The 22,091-nt window shown below is 38.1% G+C and overlaps 1 protein-coding gene across 1 annotated transcript in view; it reads left to right on the forward strand.

Annotated features, from left to right (window-relative positions):
• spock2 (SPARC (osteonectin), cwcv and kazal like domains proteoglycan 2) overlaps nucleotides 1-22,091 on the forward strand; it is a 311,728-nt gene that overhangs the window by 286,487 nt on the left and 3,150 nt on the right. Inside the window, exons 9-10 of the mRNA XM_039772702.1 lie at nucleotides 6,325-6,387; nucleotides 16,886-17,023. Coding sequence (XP_039628636.1) covers nucleotides 6,325-6,387; nucleotides 16,886-17,023 — 201 coding nt within the window. The remainder of the gene's footprint in view (nucleotides 1-6,324; nucleotides 6,388-16,885; nucleotides 17,024-22,091) is intronic.

The raw sequence follows: 22,091 nt of genomic DNA on the forward strand, positions 1-22,091 counted from the left end.
TAAGTAAACTGGTAAGTATAAATTGGCCTAGTTCAGTGTGCCAACAATTCTCAGCTGTTCCATTCAGGTTTGATTTCATCTTTGTGCCAAAACTTGAAAGGCATCTTTATATTATATTATATTATATTATATTATATTATATTATATTATATTATATTATATTATTACAGTGGTGCAGAGGTAGCACGGCTGCGTCACAGTAAAGAGACTGTGGTCCAAGTCCCAAGTGCTCCCTGTGTAGAGGCTGCATGTTATCTCTCTGCCTATGTAGGTTTCTTTTGGGTGCTCTGGTTTCCTCCCACAGTCCAATGACATTCAGGTCAGGTGGACTGGTGATGCTGCCTTGGCCTCTGATGTGTGCTTGTATGTGGGCTCCTACCTTGAACCTGATGCTAGTTCCATTGTTTCCCTGCAACCCTACTGGGGTTAAGTGCGTTTGGAATATGGATGGATGGATTATAATATTTGTATCCTTCTAAATTGCAAACCGATTTATTCCATTATTGAGGCATGCAGGGCAAGAGTATATTGTGGTAACATTAGGTACAATAGTAGGAACCATCCCTATTGAGTACATTAGTCCATCAAAGCATTACACACTTGCTTATTCCAGCAAATTGTAATACAAGAACTTGGACATGTCACACAAATTGCAAATGTCAGTGAAACTGGGCCCAGGTAATGTGAGGTGCAAAAGGTAACCTCTGTGCCATCCTTGTTATATTATTCATTCATTCACTTTGTCCATTACAGGGGCCATTAACAGTTGAGCTTATACTGGTTGCGTCAAAGAATAAAAAAAACAACCTAAAGTAGAGTAACAGTGTGTCACTGTGTACTATCACTGTATTGCATTGTCTCCTTTGGGTAGAAACGAGGGTGGCTCATTGAAATTTCACACAGAATAGACTGCAACTGGGAATCAAAATGGGGTGTAATCATTGTCAGATGTCAATGCTAACATGTTAAACATATAGTACCTATACTACAGTACAGTATCCATCCATCCATCCATTTCCCGATCCTGCTCAGTCCAATGCAGAGTTGTCCGTTATATTAAAGAATATGTAAATGAAAAATAAAATGGTGTTGTCTATCATATACTGTCTCGCCCAATAACTGTGGCTATGCACTGCTTTCTAGTATACAACTACCACCAGACAAATATAGAAAAGGAATAATCCGCACCATCAAATTAAATAAAAGGGACTGCAAAATTATGAGAGTATCTGTTCTTTAGAAAATCTTAGTGGTTCCACCAGTAATCACTGATTCCTCAGCGAGGCATGTCATTCTGTGCAGGAAATCACAATGAAAATGGTTAACTATAGCCAGCTATAATCATGGTACAATTTTGTTAAGTAGTCAAGCGCTCTGGTGCAGCGCCTGCGTAAAGACCCCAGATGCCTGGAAATGGCCTGCCTCCCAGTTCACGCTTTAATCAGGCTCATCAGCACCTGTGGCACAGCCTCATTAGTTGCCAGGTAACCAGTTGGCTTTTAAATTCTCTGCGGGAAGCCAAAAGCTTTGCCTTTTGCTCAGAATGTACGTGAATGCGTGCGTGAATGTGGTTGTGTGTACACGCATGCATACCCACGCACGCACATATGCACACACACACGCACGCACACATCTGCTTACGTACATATACACACACAGGCACATGTTTATATGTATATAATTTCACAGTGGAAATGAATTAGTTGTGATCTCTTTATAGGAGTATGGATATATGTTTTTTCTAATGTGAATAGAATTATCCAGTAGACACATTAATTGTAAATGTTATTTTAGACAAATTTGGCATGATTTGGCTCATGCCTTTCAATTCTGCATTATGTGATGCCTGTATTTTTAGTACAGTAGTGAATAATTCATGACATCTTGGGAAATAAAATGTAAATGTGCAGCACAGCAGGCTAAAACAGTCAAAAGTGCAACATGGCAGAGACTCACTTATTAGAAGAATCAACATAATGTGCAGGTGTACTCATTTATAATACAGTATACTTTAATGATTGGTTACTATAAAAGTAGGAAGCCTCCTCCTTGTTCTTATTACCGTCACATTTCAGTTGTTTACATTGTACCTTTTGGTGGCCAGGGGTAATCATGATAGTTTGACCAGCTAGATATGTGTGGGTGCTACGTTCCATTGTTTCTTCAATTTCTTCAAAGATGGAGGGCCTCAGCTACATCATATTATAGCATAACATCCATCCATTTTCCAAACCTGCTTATCTTGAGCAAGACACTCCAATCTCAAATCCACTTTATCGAATTTAGGGTCACAGTGGGCCAGAGCCTTTTGGGGGAGGAAGGTATGGAGACATATCTTTTTTGCGCTGACCAGTGATCAGCAGGCTGTTTTGAATCCTTGGTTTGCGAAGCTGTGTGGTGTCACTCAAAGACTGCTATTATGTCCTCCACAGATTTTATCTCAAGCCTACAGATTGGCTGGGCAAAAAAACTGGGGAGGGCATTCATGACATAGTCACACATGACCATCTCTAAAATCTCCTTCAGAGAGTAGTTTTCTGATTTTAACCAGTTTCTGACTCTGCCCCATAAATCAAAGACTTGGTAGCACACTGGCCACTCAGGGTCAACCTGCCATTACCTACATGACCTCGCCTCTGGTCCGTGCCGATACCATATCTTAGCAACACTTAGGCCTTGAGATGGTCGTACTCACCTGCAGCTTGCCCATCGAGGTCATAATAAGCCAGTCCCTAGAGAAATGGCACCAGTATATGTGCCCACTTTGCATTCTCCCAGTGATGATGGGTAGTGTTATGCCTCAATATTATCATCATATTATAAAGGTAATAATAACTGGGATGGAACTGGCAATCTTATTCTTGTTGAAATGTGGCACAGGATCTCATACATACCTCCACCTCAGCAAGCTGTGTCCCATCTTCCCTTACCTGGACCTCTAAAGTGTAGATTTTTGCCGTCATGGCACGTAGTTGCTCCTGTTGCTCCATCTGTCAGCAATGTTCACAGAATCCTGTCAACTACGTAACTGTAACAAAAGGACACAAAGAGATCAATAATCTTTGGGGCACCTAGAAAGCTAACCCTGTATATTTAAAAAAAAAAATGCAGGTAAAGCACTTTAAAAAGAAAAGAAACATTGTAATGATACGTCTCCAAAGCAGACTAGCTAAGATGGCATTGCTTCTGGTAAAAAAAAGGATCTTGGCAGGAAGAGGCAGGTCTCAGCTGGTGGAAACCGGAAGTAACATCAGAGGTGTCATGGTTATCAGTCTTCCAGTATAGTGAGAGTGAAGGGAAGAGGCATTAGTCAACAGCACCCTCTGGCTCTCCAGGGGAAGATTACAATTATTTAAGCTCTTTAACTTTCCCTTATGTGCACATGTGTGGCGGCTGTTTTTTTTTGTTGTGAACTTTGTAAACTTTTCTGACCATCTTAACCAATATCTGGTATTGTTTAACAATAATGGATTCAAAAAGACATAATAAAAGCTGTATAAGCAATCAGCAAAGTCTGATGTATTTCCAGATTTCACAACACTGCCTTTCTGCAGGCTATGAAATACATGAACTTAATGATCAAAAATCTTTTTGTTTTAATTTATTTCTTTGAGAATTGCCGAGAGTATGATGGATACTTGGTATCTGTATGTTGTTTGTTTACTGATTTAGTTTGCATGAGCTTGCCTAAATTTGGTACAGGATATTAATAATTATAACACCAGCTAGCAAAGAACAATAACACAAACAGTAAAGAACAACTCTGTCAAAGACAAATCCTTTCTTTTTTTGTCCTGTTTTACAGTAATAGTATCACACATTTTGAAAATTCATAGAGGAGTACTGTAGTGCAGTGCTGTTGTGTGTGTTACCAGACATTAACTCCTGTGAAGAATGATGTGAGGCTGTGGTCAATATTACTGACACCATTTTATTTTAGATATATCATTTTACAATATGTACTGAAAAAAATAGGCATTGAAATAGCTTTGGTCTATATACACTCTTTGATAAAAAAAAAAAACACAGAACTAGACAATAACAATTGAAAAAGGAAATTGTATAATAATAGAAAAGCTGCTATCAGACAGCTGAATGATCCAAATCAGTCCAAACAGAAGAACTAGATTCTCACTGTAGTGAAATTAGACTGACTTGCCATAGATTTCAATACTCTCATAGCATAAATAAACAAATGAATGATGGCATTAATTATTTAAAAAAGGTAACTTTTATTCCCTGTTCCTTTTTGACAATGCCAAAGACAAGACAATTGTCCAAGACCATCAGAAAAAATATCAGGAAACAACAATGCAAAATGGTTAAAGGCTGCTGCTCATGGTAGTGTCAAACACCTCCCAGGTCCTGTGGGGAACAGGAAAATTAATCAACGAAGTTTCGAAGGTTGGTGCAGACAGATAAATAGACACCAAATAAAAAAATCCAGAGAGCTTAAAGTTGATCTGGAGTGTTAGTTTAAAACCATACCATACACTACACACTAAACCGAGAAGAAATTTATAAGTGAAGGTCAAGGCGGACCCCGCTCTTGAAAGACAAGCATAAAAAGGAATGGCCAGGCCCAAACCTACCTAGAGAAACCAAAAATCTTTTGGGAAAATACTCTATGGACTTATGAAACCAAAATAGAGCTCATTGCCAATGCAGATCAGCAATTTATTTATAGTCAATAAAATGAAGTCTCTCTATTATAAAAAAAAAAATCTTGGAAGGAGACGAGACACTTTCATGTCCCGCGAGACAAGACGTTGTGCCAAGAGATTTAACCAGGCCCGGGGCCGGAACTAAAAGAAAAAGAGTAGATGACAAAGTAGAACATTGTAAAGAATTCAAAAATGTTGCCGTGGTACACATGCAGAGCAAAATTCAAAAGTCTCAAAAAAAGAATAGTAAAGATCGCATTAGCGCAAACAAACAAAAATTATTACTTGGTGAAATAACGGAACGGCAAAAAGAGACTTGTAGATCGCCTAATTCATGTTGCCTTCAGGGAAAAAAAAAGTAGTGTTTCTTCCCAATGAAGAGGCATAGCCACAAGAATTAAAAAAATTGTTGTTTGGTGAAAGTGAAATCCCACAAGAGAAAATTTCAAGCCCCGCGAGACAAGAGCTTATGCAAAGAGATTTAGAAAAGTCCTGCCCACATAACCACACACACAGTTCAATCATTTCTCATTTGTGTGAATGCATTTGTCAGACACATTTCTTGCAGAGAGAAAGAAATTATATTCTCTCATGGGCAGTTATAAGTTGCATTGTCATGTGGTAATTCCAAACACGGAATCAAAATTCAGTGCGATATTGATGAAAAGGTAAAAGCGTAAAGAGAGTGAATATATGGACATAGGTGATATGACAGAAGTATGTAGATATCGTTTGGCTTTAAACTATAAGTCGGAGACTTGTAGATTGTCTAATTTGTGTTGCCATCAGGGAAAAGTATTGTTACTTTCCAATGAAGAGGCTGGTCCGCGAGAATTAAAAGTTTTGTTGTTTGGTTAAAGTGAAATCGACATACGCGAGCAGCAGTAACGCAAAGCTGCTGGCGCGTAGCGCAGGAGGGTTGGCGAGCAAAGCAAGCAGGAGGCAAAGCCCCCTAGTTTTTAAAGAGAAAAACACCCTGCCTACAGTTAAATATGATGACGTTCCATATTGTTGAGGGGCTGCTTTGCTGCATCTGCCAACTGGAGTCCTTGCTTGTATTTAGGGAATCATGAAATCAGAGGAATATTAGGGCATTTTAGAGCTGTTACTCAATATCAGAAAACTGTCTGTAGGTCAAAAATCATTGGTCCTAGAGCAAGATTCAACACACTTAGCCGAAAGCAGAAGCTTACAGATGGCTGCAAGAAACTTTTGGAGGTTGTCATCATTGTCAAAGGCAAGTATTCGGAAAGTGTACTTTTAATACTGTCCATGTCATATTTCATTTTCTTCTGTAAAAAAGTAAGTGCAGGTTGAACCAGATATCTTTTTGTTGTGTAACATTGGAAATCCAAATAAAATATCATGATGTGCAAGACATTTTCAGTTATTTCTGAAGATATTTTATGTGATATACCTAAAATGCAGTAAGGATCACCACAGCAATTACAGTACCCCGACACTGATTGAGCAAAAAAAAAAACTCTTCCTATCAGATATCTTTTTCATTGTGTCATCTGATAACAAAATTCATCATCTTAGCAATGGACAGATTTATTTAATTTTATTGATACTTTTCTGCTATTGGTGCTCAAAAGTGTTAAGCAACATTTTCTGCCAGAAACTGAATTCTGTATCTAAATTTTCTTCTGCATTTCAGAACCTCCCTGCCTAGCTGAGTTGGAAAAAATCCAGGTGCAAGAGGTTGCAAAAAAGAAACCTGGTAAGTTAATGCTGTTTAGTGTTTGACAGTCACGGAGCTTCCCATTCAAACTACAATATTTCTGAAGTATAAGTGACTTCTTAAATATAGTTTGTCTTGTAAACTGAATGCTAGGTGTATAACTGGCACAATGGTAGCAGGTATGAAGGGCGTGGCCAGGTAAGGATCAGTTTTGAAAGAACAAATTAAATCAGCTGTAAAGCCTCCATTTATGTCAGGGTAGGCAGAATGCCAAGAAGTGGCACTAAGTCCCCCTGAACCAATGTGCTCTGAGTAACCATTTAAGGGACAGGTCACCACTGTATTTCTTGAGCTACAGTACATGTTTTCATTTTTGGTCAATGGCAGCACTGCCCTGCTGTTTAGCTTACCTAAATTTGGAGGGTGGGCCTTTCCCATTTACCATTCCACCAGGACCTTATTCTCTCAGTTAAAGCATTGGACATCTAAAGCTTTGGGTTGTCTGCCATACTGATAGAGGAAGAGAAGTGACAGTGAGAGGGAGTGCTGAGGTGGCAGTGGAATCAGCAACTGGGACAGTAAGGAAGCCACCCCACTGTATCAACCAAACAACAACCTGTAAAGACAACTTTTGATATTTTGTTTTCTTCAGTTGTTTATTTCTCTCTAATGTCTCTTACATTTTATAATAAATGGACCACTTATGATATATTTTGGAGTTCTTGGCATTGTTCAGGATGTGGAGAGACACCAGGGAGTGCTCTTCTATGTCACTCTACAAATCTCTATTATGCCGCCATCAGCATGTCTCTGCAGTGTGCCACTGAATTCCATAATAAAATGCAAATCTCTCTCTCTTTGTCTTTTTCTTAATGCATTTTTCTCTCCTAGCACAGTAGTTGCCATTGAATATATAAGAATTTACATTTGGGGGTGTCATGATGTTGAGGTACAAATTAGCGCATGCTGATTTATTAAATTAACTTCTGAGCACACTTTTTTTAACAGCAGGAAGCATTCAGCCACATGCATTTCACAATAGCATTATGCAACAAAAGTGATGGTTACTGGTACAAAATGTCAAGACCTCCATTATTTTTGTGAAGAATAAAATGCACCTAAGAATTGGTCTTTAAAAACAAAAACGGTGGGTTACTTTCAAAATGGCCTTCTCAATAAGGGTAAATAAAATATTGGCAAACATTATACTGTCCAGGTATCAGCTTCCCGTGCAGATGTTTGTTATGGGCAGTGGCAGTAACTGTTTAGGTTTTTGTGTCCTGATAGGTTTATTCTGTTAAATTCTTCACATGATTACTTAGGAAGTGTGAGTATGCCCCCTGTGATTAGAACTTTAGAACAATCTAAAGGAGAACAGATCATTCACCCCAACAAAGTTCACCAGTCCTATGTACTTAATTCTTCTAAAGTAAGATCAAGTCTAGTTTTGAAAGTTTCTAACGTCCTACTGTCTACTATACTACTTGGTAGCTTATTCCATGAGTCTGCATTCCTCTGTGCAAAGAAAAACTTCATAATGCTTGGGTGAAATTTACCTATAACAAGTTCCCAACTGTGTCTCCGTGTTCTTGATGAACCCATTTTAAAATAACAGTCTCGATCCACTGTATTAATGCCCTTCATAATTTTAAACACTTCTTCTTTTGCTTAAACTGAAAAGGATCAGCTCTTTTAATCAACCCTCATAATTCATCCCCTGTAACCTGCCTAGCTGCTCTTCTCTGGACCTTTTCTAGCACTGCTATGTCCTTTTTGTAGCCTGGAGACCAAAACTGCACACAGTACTCCAGATGAGGCCTCACCAGTACATTATAAAGGTTGAGCATAACCTCCTTAGACTTGTACTCTGCACATTGTGCTATATAACCTAATATCCTGTTAGCCTTTACTAATGGCTTCTGAACACTGTCGGGGAGTTAATAGTGTCAAGTGTACTTTTAATATTTAGACCTCCCAATGTTTATTCAAACCTTACATTTTTACTTTCTACATGTAATACTTTACATTTACTGACATTAAATTTCATCTGCCACAAATCTGCCTAAGCCTGTATGCTATGCAAGTCCCTCTTTAAGGATTCAATGATTATCTGCCAACCCAAATATCTTGGTATCATCTGCAAATTCAACCAGTTTGTTACTTATACTGCTATCCAAATCATGTATATACAGTGTATATTAAAAATAGCAGCAGCTATTTTGGAACATCTTTCTTAACATCAGTCAATTTCTGTTAAGGTTCCTCACACCATCACCCTCTGTGTCTGTACCAATTTTGCACCCATCTACACACAACACCCTGAACTCCCACTTCTTTTAGTTTGATGCCCATCCTCTGATGTGGCACCTTATTAAATGCTTTCTGAAAGTCAAGATAAGTCACTTTGATCATATGATGTTGTTGCTTCATCATAGAATTCCAGCATGTTGTAAAACATGACCTCACTCTTCTAAAGACATGTTCACTGTTCAGCAAAACTCCTGTTCTTGCTCAATCTTATCCTTAATAATTCCTTCTATCAATTCACCTTTGATGCACGTTAAGCTTACTGGCCAATGGTTGCTTGGATCTGCACAGTCACCTTTTTTATATAACAGGATAATATTTGGCATTTTCCATTCCTTCCGAATTTCCCCACTGTGTAGTGACTTCATAGCAGTAGTAGAAGCAGTACTTCTCCCTCTACAATTTCCCAATCCCTCAGTACCTCAAAAGTAGTCCCTTTTACCACTTGGAGGTTATCTACTTCCTCACATGTCAAGACCTGATAAAAATGTGAGTTTAGAGCATCTGCGATTTCTTTGTCTATATTTTTTAATTCCGCTTTACTATTGTTCCTACTGCACTTCACCTTGTCATTGATTGAATATTTACTACTAAAACACTGAAAGAATCTCTTTGGGTCAAATTTTGCATTAGCTGCTATATTCCTCTCTAACTGCCTTTTAGCTTCCCTAATATCCTTCTTAATTGTTGCCCTCATGTTCTCATACACGCTACACTATTCATATGGGGGTTATTAGAATTTTTTATATAGCTGTTTTTTTTCCTTTGGAACTTCTATTTCAACTCTTTATTAACCCACTGATGTGTGTTTTTTTTTTTTAATTTCCTACTAATTCCAAACCGAGGTGTATACAGTCATATGAAAATGTTTGGGAGTACTGGGGTGTGTTCTGAACAAAGATTTTTAGTGAAGCAGTATTTAGTTGTATGAAATTAAATCAAATGTGAAAAATTGGCTGTGCAAAAGAGTGGCTCCCTTTTGTAATTTTGCTGATTTGAATGCATGTAACTGCTCAGTACTGATTACTTGCAACAACAAATTGGTTGGATTAGCTCGCTAAGCCTTGAATTTCATAGACAGGTGTGTCCAATCATTAGAAAAGGTATTTAAGGTGGTCAGTTGCAAGTTGTGCTTCCCTTTGACTCTTCTCTGAAGAGTGACAGCATGGCATCATCAAAGCAACTCTCAAATGATCTGAAAACAAAGATTGTTCAGTGTCATGGTTTAGGGAAAGGCTACAAAAAGCTATCTCAGAGGTTTAAACTGTCAGTTTCAACTGTAAGGAATGTAATCAGGAAATGGAAGGCCACAGGCACAGTTGCTGTTAAACCCAGGTCTGGCAGACCAAGAAAAATACAGGAGCGGCATATGCGCAGGTTTGTGAGAATTGTTACAGACAACCCACAGATCACATCCAAAAGACCTGCAAGAACATCTTGCTGCAGATGGTGTATCTGTACATCATTCTACAATTCAGCGCATTTTGCACAAACAACACCTTATGGCAGGGTGATGAGAAAGAAGCCCTTTCTGCCCTCCCGCCACAAACTGAGTCATTTGTTGTATGCCAAAGCTCATTTAGACAAGCCAGATTCATTTTGGAACAAAGTGCTTTGGACTGATGAGACAAAAATTGAGTTATTTGGCCATAACAAAAGGTGATTTGTATGGCAGAAGAAGAACACCGCATTCCAAGAAAAACACCTGCTACCTACTGTCAAATTTGGTGGAGGTTCCATCATGCTGTGGGGCTGTGTGGCTAGTTCAGGGACTGGGGCCCTTGTTAAAGTCGAGGGAATCTCTAAACTCAACCATCTGGAGTGAAAACATTTTTCAGGGTAAATATTCCAGGATACTTCATTTGAAAAGCAACACAATCCCATTTTTAAAGTCTGGGTCCATGTGCAACCACCTTGGTGGTCTGGGGATTAAGACTGCCTGTTTCCAGTGTTCCTAAGCCTTAAAAATGAAAACATAGTCCCACCATTCCTGGCTTGGAACTATTCACTGCCCATATTACTGAAACTGTTCTAGACTCCTTCCAGCTCTCCATAGTTTATGGAAATGACATTTGCTAACTTACTTAATGAAATTTGCTAACTTACTTAATGAAATTTGCTCATTGTATAGTTCTAAGAGTGTTATGTACATAGAAGAAAATTCTCTCAGAATCTACTGGAAAAATAAAATATCTGAGTTGATATATTGGGATCAAAATTGTCTCTGAGGTGAAGGTATTATTTTTTTGGAAAGAACAATGGATAAGGGGTTGTAGCAACTTGGAATGCATTACTCTCCTCATGATACAAAGAGGAGATGCGTCAAAACATTAAGTGACACAAATTCTTGAGTTGCTTCCACAGAACATTCCTTTTTTTATTATTATACAGTGCATCCGGAAAGTATTCACTGCGCATCACTTTTTCCACATTTTGTTATGTTACAACCTTATTCCAAAATGGATTAAATTCATTTTTTCCCTCAGAATTCTACACACAACACCCCATAATGACAACGTGAAAAAAGTTTACTTGAGATTTTTCCAAATTTATTAAAAATAAAAAAAACTGAGAATGCACATGTACACAAGTATTCACAGCCTTTGCCATGAAGCTCAAAATTGAGCTCAGGTGCATCCTGTTTCCCCGATCATCCTTGAGATGTTTCTGCAGCTTAATTGGAGTCCACCTGTGGTAAATTCAGTTGATTGGACATGATTTGGAAAGGCACACACCTGTCTATATAAGGTCCCACAGTTGACAGTTCATGTCAGAGCACAAACCAAGCATGAAGTCAAAGGAATTGTCTGTAGACCTCCGAGACAGGACTGTCTCGAGGCACAAATCTGGGGAATATTACAGAAAAATTTCTGCTGCTTTGAAGGTCCCAATGAGCAGAGTGGCCTCCGTCATCCATAAGTGGAAGAAGTTCGAAACCACCAAGACTCTTCCTAGAGCTGTCCGGCCATCTAAACTGAGCGATCGGGGGAGAAGGGCCTTAGTCAGGGAGGTGACCAAGAACCTGATGGTCAGCTCCAGAAGTCCTCTGTGGAGAGAGGAGAACCTTCCAGAAGGACAAACGTCTCTGCAGCAATCCACCAATCAGGCCTGTATGGTAGAGTGGCCAGACGGAAGCCACTCCTTAGTAAAAGGCACATGGCATCCCGCCTGGAGTTTGCCAAAAGGCACCTGAAGGACTCTCAGACCATGAGAAACAAAATTCTCTGGTCTGATGAGACAAAGATTGAACTCTTTGGTGTGAATGCCAGGCATCACGTTTGGAGGAAACCAGGCCAATACCATCCCTACAGTGAAGCATGGTAGTGGCAGCATCATGCTGTGGGTATTTTTTCAGCGGCAGGAACTGGGAGACTAGTCAGGATAAAGGGAAAGATGATTGCAGCAATGTATAGAGACATCCTGGATGAAAACCTGCTCCAGAGCACTCCCGACCTCAGACTGGGGAGATGGTTGATCTTTCAGCAGCACAACAACCCTAAGCACACAGCCAAGATATCAAAGAAGTGGCTTCAGGACAACTCTGTGAATGTCCTTGAGTGGCCCAGCCAGAGCCCAGACTTGAATCCGATTGAACATCTCTGGAGAGATCTTAAAATGGCTGTGCACCGACGCTTCCCATCCAACCTGATGGAGCTTGAGAGGTGCTGCAAAGAGGAATGGGCGAAACTGGCCAAGGATAGGTGTGCCAAGCTTGTGGCATCATATTCAAAAAGACTTGAGGCTGTAATTGCTGCCAAAGGTGCATCGACAAAGTATTGAGCAAAGGCTGTGAATACTTCTGTACATGTGATTTCTCAGTTTTTTTATTTTTAATAAATTTGCAAAAACCTTGAATAAACTTTTTTCACGTTGTCATTATGGGGTGTTGTGTGTAGAATTCTGAGGAAAAAAATGAATTTAATCCATTCTGGAATAAGGCTGTAACATAACAAAATGTGAAAAAAGTGATGCGCTGTGAATACTTTCCGGATGCACTGTATAAAATTAACTACATTTTGTTTGACAGAGTCAAGGTGTCATTAAAATCATTAGGTTCAAAGACATCTCCTTCTGTTGTTTTACACACATATTATCTTATTAAATCACAGGTAGTTCATTTCTTATGTCTGGAATTTAAAGTGATCGGTTTAATATTTAATAATAAGTTAGTCTCTTGCCCATTCAAATACACACAGTGTATTAGTGGGGCCTTTTGCACAAACAAAATGAGTTGTAGAGTCCATGTTGGAATCCTGTGTAGTAAAATTTCCTTTCTTCACTGTAATACCAATGAATTCCTATATGATGAAGGGTTGCCGATTTATTTCAACAAATTTTCAATTATTGGAAACATCTTTCCAAAAGTAGCTTCTTTTTATTTGATGTTAATTAAGAAAAAAATACCTGAAAAAATTATGCCAATTGAAAATCACTATAATTGCTTTTCATAAAAGGAGAAGTTTATTCTAAATAGACATTTAAAAATCATGAAACATACTGTTTTTAAATTACGTCTGTTCATTTATTTTTTCAGTATTTTAAGCCTGATAGCTATACAGCATACAAATGTGTATCCAAGTAAAATTTATCGTCATGTATTTGGACATTAGGAAGCCACCATGGAAGCTGCTATTTTATATTACAGTATGAATACCGTGCCTCTTGACTTCCCCAAGCCTGACTCTCTAAGAAAACAAGAAAAAACTTCCAAAAAATCCTTGTAGGGAAAAAATGGAAGAAAACTTGGGAAAGACAGTTCAAATAGAGACCCCTTTCCAGGTAGGTTGGGCGTGCAGTGGGTGTCAAAGAGAAGGGGGCCAATACAATACACAGAACAGAACACAAGTAATCCTCAATATATTATAATAGTAAAATAAAAATATTACAAGTACAGAGCAGACTCAACAGTAGATGATATTACATAATACCAATTGTGATTAGCTGTCTGTTCAGTGAAAGTTTTTCAGAAAGTCAATGATCAAAGACCCTGTGCTATAAATCATTTTTAATAAGCGATCCCATTTCTGATGCCACTGGTATTAACGCGTGGGCACATGCAAGTGACATCTTTGCTAAACACGGCCTGTAAAACAGTAAAAAAAAGTCCTCCTGCTGTCACATGGTCTTCATCATTGTTCAGTGTGATAAAGGCAATGTAGAGGAAAAATGTGGGCATTAGAAATAAAGATGACTATGCACAATTATATAACTAATATGCAAAACACAGGCAAAAAATTACTAATCAAAAAGAAAGCAAATGATTTGGCATGATTCACTGGTTCTGAAAAGGTCACAAAGTAGTTGTCAATAAAATGATTTAAAATGTGTCTAATAATATCCTGTAATAGCGTTTAGTTTAAAAATAAAGGCTGATTCATTTTAGGCAGGGATGGTGGCATTTTGTTGCCTTACAACCTCATTATTTTAAGAAAATGTACAATCTCGTTATAAAAAATATTGGGACAGTATGTAAAATGCATTATAATAACAAAAAGCAATGATTTGTAATTTTTAAACCACATTTCATTGAAAACAGCAGATATATAATGTTTTACCTCATAATACGAATTTTGTAAAGCTTGTTCCAGTTTTGATGCCTGCAGTGCATTGCATTTATGTCTGGAACTTTCTCCAGGTAAATAAGTGATCAGGTGATGCTGCCATGATTGGGTACAAAAGGAGCATCCTGTCATTTACAGGCTAGGATGGGTCAAAGTTCACCACTTTGTGCTAAACTGAGCAAATAGATGAACAGTTTAGCGGCAACATTTCTCAACATATGATTACAAGGAATTCAGGGACTTCACCATCTTCGGTCCATAAAAGTTTCAGAGAAAAAAGTATATTTTGTTTATAAGATTTTTTTGTGACAAAGTTTATATTAGGTATTGTTCAGTTCTTCATCTCAGCATTATCTGTATTTGAATTTTCTTTTTTTGTATATTTCATTTGAATCAGGTTAAAGTAACTTGCATATCTATAAAAGTCAACATTTGTGACGATATAATGCTGTTGGGATTACGACAGGGGAAAATTGCTTTGTAAAATATTCATTTTCAGAAGAAGATAAGAAGGTCCTAGAAGGTGCTAATGTGCTAATAATATAATTAAGAAAAGTAAAAGCAGAAATTGAATTAAATTCTTCCATTTATCCATCCAACAATCTTTAAGTCTGCCTTTTCCACTGTAGGGTTGTGGGCAGCTGAAGTCAATACTAGCAGCACCATACGCAAGACTTGAACCAACCCTGATGTGGACAGCAGTCTGTTTTAGGTCATGCAAATCTGTCACACAAATCAATGAGATTTGGTGGAAACTGAACCACCTGGTGAATAACCACCAAGAAAAATGAAGAGAGGTCCCTTTAACTGTCAGGCAGCAGTTCTTCACCACAGTACCACCGAGCCACATTTCAATTGAATTCAATGTTTTCTTATGCTGAGCAGTGGATAGCTTTACAGCTCTGCACACTTTTGTCTATTGAAAGTAATTGCAATTTTAACAAACTGATACAATCAAAAAAGAACTTGCAACAGTATTTTATCCACCTGTGATCTGCCAGATCTCACCAATTAACATTTACAAACATTTTGTTTACATTTTATTACACAAATCAGATTTGTTAACACTAACCAACTTACATTGAAATACATGAAATAGGTGCCACTGACTCGCATCTAACAACTGCAACTCTTCACAAATACAGTCAAGTTGACTCCTCTAAACATGATCACCTAGCGTACCATGTGCTGGTGACAATAACTGTATCTGTTCAAGTGGTTTACACCTTTATACAGGGTAGTATAGTGTTGTACCATGTTAGCTTTAGATTGTAACACCTTGCCTGATGAAGGAGTCTTAGCTGCTTCAAAAGCTTGCATTTGTAATCTATTTAGTTACCCAATAAAAGGTGTCATTTCACCCTACTTTCACCTTTATACAGGAAAACGGGAGACAGCGTAAAGATCATTCAAGGGAACATGTCCAAGCTTTTGGGATCAAGGGCCTCTCCTGGCTGATTGTGACCCAATTTACTTCTCTTGATCAGAACCAAACTAAGTTGCCTGTTTGAGTCCTGCCACAAGTATTCAAAGAAACTCAACAAAAACACAAAAGCTTAATTTCTTCTTAAAACTGGCTCACTCTGTCAAGCATTAACCCATTTTATAACCCCTCTAGTGTGTGAGATGATGGATATTTGTGGTCTCAGAGAAATCACCATCAAGATGGGTTGTACAGAAGAGCCTCCTGCTTTTGATAGGGTGTGTGCTCATGTGTAATACAAAATGATGGAAATAAAGCAAGGGAACTGCTGGGTGAACAATAGCCATGTCTATACTGAGTCATTGTCAGGTATTTACTGAGTACATTTTATGAATAAAACATTGGTACACGTTTACAAACTTACACACTTGCTTTATAGTTGGCCCTGATTATGCAAGATAAAAGTGAAACTCAAAACAATTTATTGTTGACATTTTGTAAATATTCATAAATAGCATCTTTTAGCATTTTAAAACAATATGTGTTGAAGAAAAAACATTTTCCTTCATTTTGAAAGACCTGATTGTACATTTTTATCCTTTTTAAAAATGGAATGATAAAAGAAAAACAAGGTGGTTTGTGGTACCACTTGAACTATTTAATTCTGGGATTCAAATCTTAGCTGATCTGTACAGATTGTGCATATTCTCCTTTTGGGTTTATGTTTACGTGGACACTCTGGCTTCCTTCTGCAGGTTTGGTTGATTGGCGCAGTGTGAGTGGGTCCTGCAATGGCCTCATTCCACATACTGATGGGAAAGGCTCCAGCACCCCCACAATCCTCTATCATAATAGAAATGGTTTGAGATGAACACAGAAAAATAACAGTGGCTTCCAATACTCTGACTAGAGAGTGTGTGCATGTTTGTGTTGGGGGGTAAACTGATGTTATAAGGAATATGTCAGGAATACCTTGCTAAAGGAAACAAAACTGAGATCTGTTTTTGTTTTCTAATAGCCCTCAGCGTTTTGAATGAAGATGACTATTTCTAGATGTCAACGTCTGAACTCCACAGTATTGTCCTTTTTCTCACGTGCAATACATTTCTATGTATTACATATGCTTAATATTAAAGTGCTTTAAATGATAGTAGGGAATTGGTGCCTTCATTATTTTGAAATATTCTGGTGGCAAATCACAAATACATTGTTTTCGGCGCAATACTAATTTGACTTTCATTGTCAGGTATGTATATTCCCAGCTGTGATGAAGATGGTTATTACAGAAAGCTACAGTGTGACCAGAGTAAAGGCGAATGCTGGTGTGTCGATCAGCACGGTGGTGAACTGGCAGGATCCCGTATCCATGGCAACCCTGACTGTGGTAAGATGTTTTCAACTGAACAATATGGGTGCATCGCCAGACTTTGGTTTGTATGGAAATCAGAATGGCCCATGTGTGTGCTTCCGTAGGCTTTTGTTTTTGATCACATTTTGAAAGGCCAGTTCAGAGCAGTCGCCTCATTGCCGAAGGACTGGCAAGCAAAATAGTTGGCATACCTTGAATGGTGAACCGTGGCAGACATTACTCAGACTGGTTCACCTCAAAACACCCACAAGAAATTGCTGTCTAATAAAAATACAGCATCTCCATTAGCCTAGAATTAATTAGAAAAGCTGTTGAGTGCAACAACTAACTCTGGTTCATATTTAGTAATACTTTCTTATGTAATAAAATAATGAAACCCCATCAGCTTTAAAGTGTTCAATAAAACTTGACTTATACAATTAAAATTAATTTGGATCATCTTGCACAGAAGTTGTGGGTTCAGCAAAGATCTTTCAATTATTAAACACATCTATCTAAAAGTATCTTCTTTTCGTTTGATATTAATGAAAAAACTAAGTAATTATAAAAATGCCTGATAGAATTGTTCCTATTGAAACTCTTATTAATTCTTACAGCACTTTACTGCTTTTAAAAAAAAAAGGTAGTTTATCATAAATAGATATTTAAAAATCATGTTCTTAAATTTCACCAGTTCATTTATTTTTTAGCAGATAGCTACAAATCATACAAATGTGTAACCAAGTAAAATTTATTATTATGTGTTTGGACATGAGGAATAGGGCATTTTATATTATGGATACTAAAGTCAAACCTGAAAGTGCCTCAGAAAGTCGATGATCAAAGACCCTGGGCTATAAATCATTTTTAATAAGCATTCCCATTTCTGACGCCACAGGTATTAACATATGGTCACATGTACAGTAGATGATATGTTCTTCACCTCCTGTAAAACAGTAAAAGCGTCCTCCTACTGTCACATGGTTTCCGTCACTTTTCAGTGTGACTTTTCAGTGTGACAAAGACAATGCAGAGGCAAAAGGTGGGCATTAGAAATAAAGATGAGTATGTACAATTATATAACTAATACGCAAAACACAGGCAAAGAATTAAAAGAGAGTAAATGAGTAAACCATCTTTGGCCTGCTTCACTGGTTCTGAAAAGGTCACAAAATAGTTGCGAATGAAATTATTTAAAAGGTGTCTAATAATAGAGGTTGCTGTAAAATAGATTATAAAAGTAAAGGCTGACTTGTTTTGGGCAGTCATGGTGGCATTTTTTTGCCTTACAACACCATGATTTGAAGAAAATGTACAACCTCATTAACAAAAATGTTTGGACAGTAAATAAATGTAAAAACAAAAACAGAAACCAGTGATTTGTGAATGATTTTTATCCGTATTTAGTTGAAAACAGCACAAGGACAAGATATCTTGTATATAAACGTCTACGCGTGAAAGTGTGTGTGTCCAAACAAAACCTCTAAGGAAAGAGTCTCTCACTTAGCTGCTAATACAGAATCGAGGCTAGCACGTTGGCAAAACAAAACCTCAGAAGAAAGAGTTATTTGCTTAGCCACTGATACAGAAGCGAGGCGAGGACATCAGCAAATCAACACCTCAGAAGAAAGACAAAGTCACTTAGTCGTTAATACACAAGCGATGTGAGCAGATCGGCAAAACGGATCTTCCTAGGAGAGAGATGCCCAGAGTAGTTCTTTTTAATTACCTGACATCTCTAAATGTCAATTTTTTTTGACCATTTCAATAGTTTCTAAGATCCCAGGCTTTTTACAGCACGGGCTTACACAGCTATACTGTATAATGTTTTACCTCATAAAATTAATCTATACTAATAAAAGGCAAAGCCCTCACTCACTCACTCATCACTAATTCTCCAACTTCCCGTGTAGGTAGAAGGCTGATATTTGGCAGGCTCATTCCTTACAGCTTACTTACAAAAGTTAAGCAGGTTTCATTTCGAAATTCTACGTGTAATGGTCATAATTGAATCCTACTTACATACATATATACAGCCATAGCCTGCAGCTAGGTCGCCGTGTGAGGCGGAGTTGTGTCCCCCATCACCACGCCTCCGACTTAATTGAGTGCCTGCCCATATAAGGCCTTTCATCAGCAGCAATCCAATAGACACACTGCCGCTAAATATTCACAGGCAAATCAAAAAGTTAATACTGGGAATGTATGTTAAACACCTTGGCGTTTGTCATGCCTAAGTTGAATACGATATTCGCGAGATACAAGTTTAATGAGAAGACGCAGGGTATAAACAAGACTTTTGATCACTTTGTAACAGAGTTAAAATTGCTGGTGAATGACTGTGCTTATGCAAACGAAGATGAGAAGGTCAGGGATAGAATAGTGTTTGGCACAAACTTAGCGAAAGTGCGAGAGAAACTTTTAAGTGCCGGGTCGGAGCTAACATTAAATAAAGCCGTGGACATCGCAAGATCGCATGATATAGAACAAGCACAGCTGAGAACATTCGATGCATGTACTCCAAGCGGCTCACATGAACTGACTGTGATCACAGTATGCAGGCAAAAGCAAGAGCTCCAAAGAGCGCTGAACAAAAAACGCATTACACAATTGAGAAAGCAGCAAAAGAATATGAAGCGAGTGACGCATACAAGCATATTCATAAGTGCAGCTACTGCGGAAACAAAGCACACGGTGGAAAAAGTCAATGTCCAGCTAAAGGACATTGGTGTAAAAAATGTGGTAAATTGAACCACTGCGCTAAAGATGCAGGACTGGGAAAGGTAAACCCGTGCATGCAGTGTGTGATGTCTCAGATAAAGAGGAAGACGAGTTGTTTATTGATGAAGTAAGAAAGGAACAACCCTCTGAATCTGAACAAGCCTTTGTAGACAAATCAATAGGAAAGCAAGGTGTAAAGCTTAAGTTTAAATTAAGTTCATAGACACGCTGCCGCTAAATATTCGCAGGCAAATCCACAACTTAATACCGGGAATGCCTGTTAAACATCTTAGATTCACGAGTACCGATTTGGGTAGTGAACACTTCGATGAATGAAACCTGTTATCTTTACAACAGTTGACAAACACAGAATGTAACTTGAACACAACACATCCTCCAAATACGAACCTGATTGAAAGAAATAATGATAATCAAATCCTTGATGACAGCAACACTCATAGCAGTCACAAAACAATTACATTGACAATCATGTTACGTTATTTTTAAAATGTTTCCTTTTCTTTTTCATAACTTTTTAAACACACTACTTCTCCGCTGCTAAGCGCGGGTATTTTGCTAGTTTGGTAAATATAAGCTAGTTCCAGTTTTGATGCCTGCAGTACATTCCACAAAAGCCTGTTTTGGAACTTTCTCCAGATAAGTAAGTGATCAGATAACAGGTGATGCTGCCATGATTCGGTATAAAAGGAGCATCCTGTCATTTCCAGGCAAGGATGGGTCAAAGTTCACCACTTTGTGCTAAACTGAGCAAATAGATGAACAGTTTAGCGGCAACATTTCTCAACATATGATTGCAAAACTTTTTTTGGGATTTCACCCTCTTCGGTTCGTAACATCATTAAAAGATTCCGAGGGTTTGGGGAAATCTGTGTGCATAAAGGGCAGGCTTGCAAACTAGTATTGAATGGCTATGATATTCAATCCCTAAGATGGCACTGATTAAAAAAGCAACATTCTTCTGTAATGAACATAAACACATAGGCTCAGGAGTACTTTTGAAAAACTGCTGTCAGTAAACACAGTTTGTCACAACACCTACAATACAAAGCTAAAACTATACTGTGTAAAGTGAAAGCCATACATCATTCAACATCTGTGGCTTCTTTGGGCTAAAGCTCATCTGAGATAGACTGACACAAAGTGGAAATGTGTGCTATGGTCTGACGATTGGAGATAATTGATACCATGGTCTACCATCATTCTTGCGGTACCAAAGGTTGGCTTCTGTCATGGTATGAGGGTATGTTAATCCCCATGTGTGTCCAGCTGGGGGCGCTAACTCCCTGGGAATGAGTTTGTTACTGATTTTGGTGTGTTACTTAATCCAAATGTATATAGGTAAAACATAAAAGACGACACTCCTCCCTAGTGATACAGCAGTAAGAAATCACGTAGGAGAAATAACTTAGCTTTGTTTGATGTAGGCTTACATTGCAAATTACAACTCGAATCAAACTCTTGATGCCTGGTCTTGGAGGGAAAGCCCAAGAATTGTAGACCAAATTCGTCAGTGGAAAAAACATTTGGAGAAACAGGCAGTGGCAATGTCATCCATCAGTCTGGCTTGAGATTCAAAGGTCTGGGCATTGTCATAGCTTTTTTATATACCTACTGCCTACACCATGACATGGTAAACAAGCACATCTTAATGCCAAAGGGTACATATGCGTTTTGGAGCAACGTGTGCCACCATCTAGACAACATCTCTTTCAGAAACATCCTTGCAAATTTCTTCAAGACAATGCCAAGCCACATTGGAGCATGTGGGTACTAGACTGGCATGCCTTCTCTCCCATCTCCTATTGAAAACATGTGGCACATTATGAAACACAAAATATGCCAATGGAGACATAGGACTGTTAAGTAACTGAAGTCTTATATCAAGCATGAATGGAGAAAAAATACCAAAATACCATTTTCAACATTACAACATTTAGTGCCTTGAGATCATAATAATTATTGAATGGTATTAAAAGAAAAACCGATGCACCACAGTGGAAAAAACAACCTTTTTGGAACATGTTGTGGGCATCACATTTAGAATGAGTGTTTATTTACTAAAATAAATAAGGCTGATTTAGTTTAAACTTTACATATCTTGTCTTTGTACTGTTTTTAATTAAAACACGGTTAAAAACCATTTATAAATCTCTGCTTTCTGGTTTTAATTGCATTTTACATCCTGCCCCAAAGTTTTTGTTTCTGTGCATGCTCTAACTTTACCTACAATGGTCTCTTCTCTGAAATTACTAAGATGTGTAGGTTGGTTGAATGGCATCTCTAAATTGAGAGACTGAATGTGCCAACAGAAGACTTGTGTCCTATCCAACGTTGACCAGGATGTGCCTAATTCTCCCAGGCT

Source organism: Polypterus senegalus, chromosome 1 (genome assembly GCF_016835505.1).
Source record: "Polypterus senegalus isolate Bchr_013 chromosome 1, ASM1683550v1, whole genome shotgun sequence".
In the NCBI taxonomy this organism is placed as follows: domain Eukaryota; kingdom Metazoa; phylum Chordata; class Cladistia; order Polypteriformes; family Polypteridae; genus Polypterus; species Polypterus senegalus.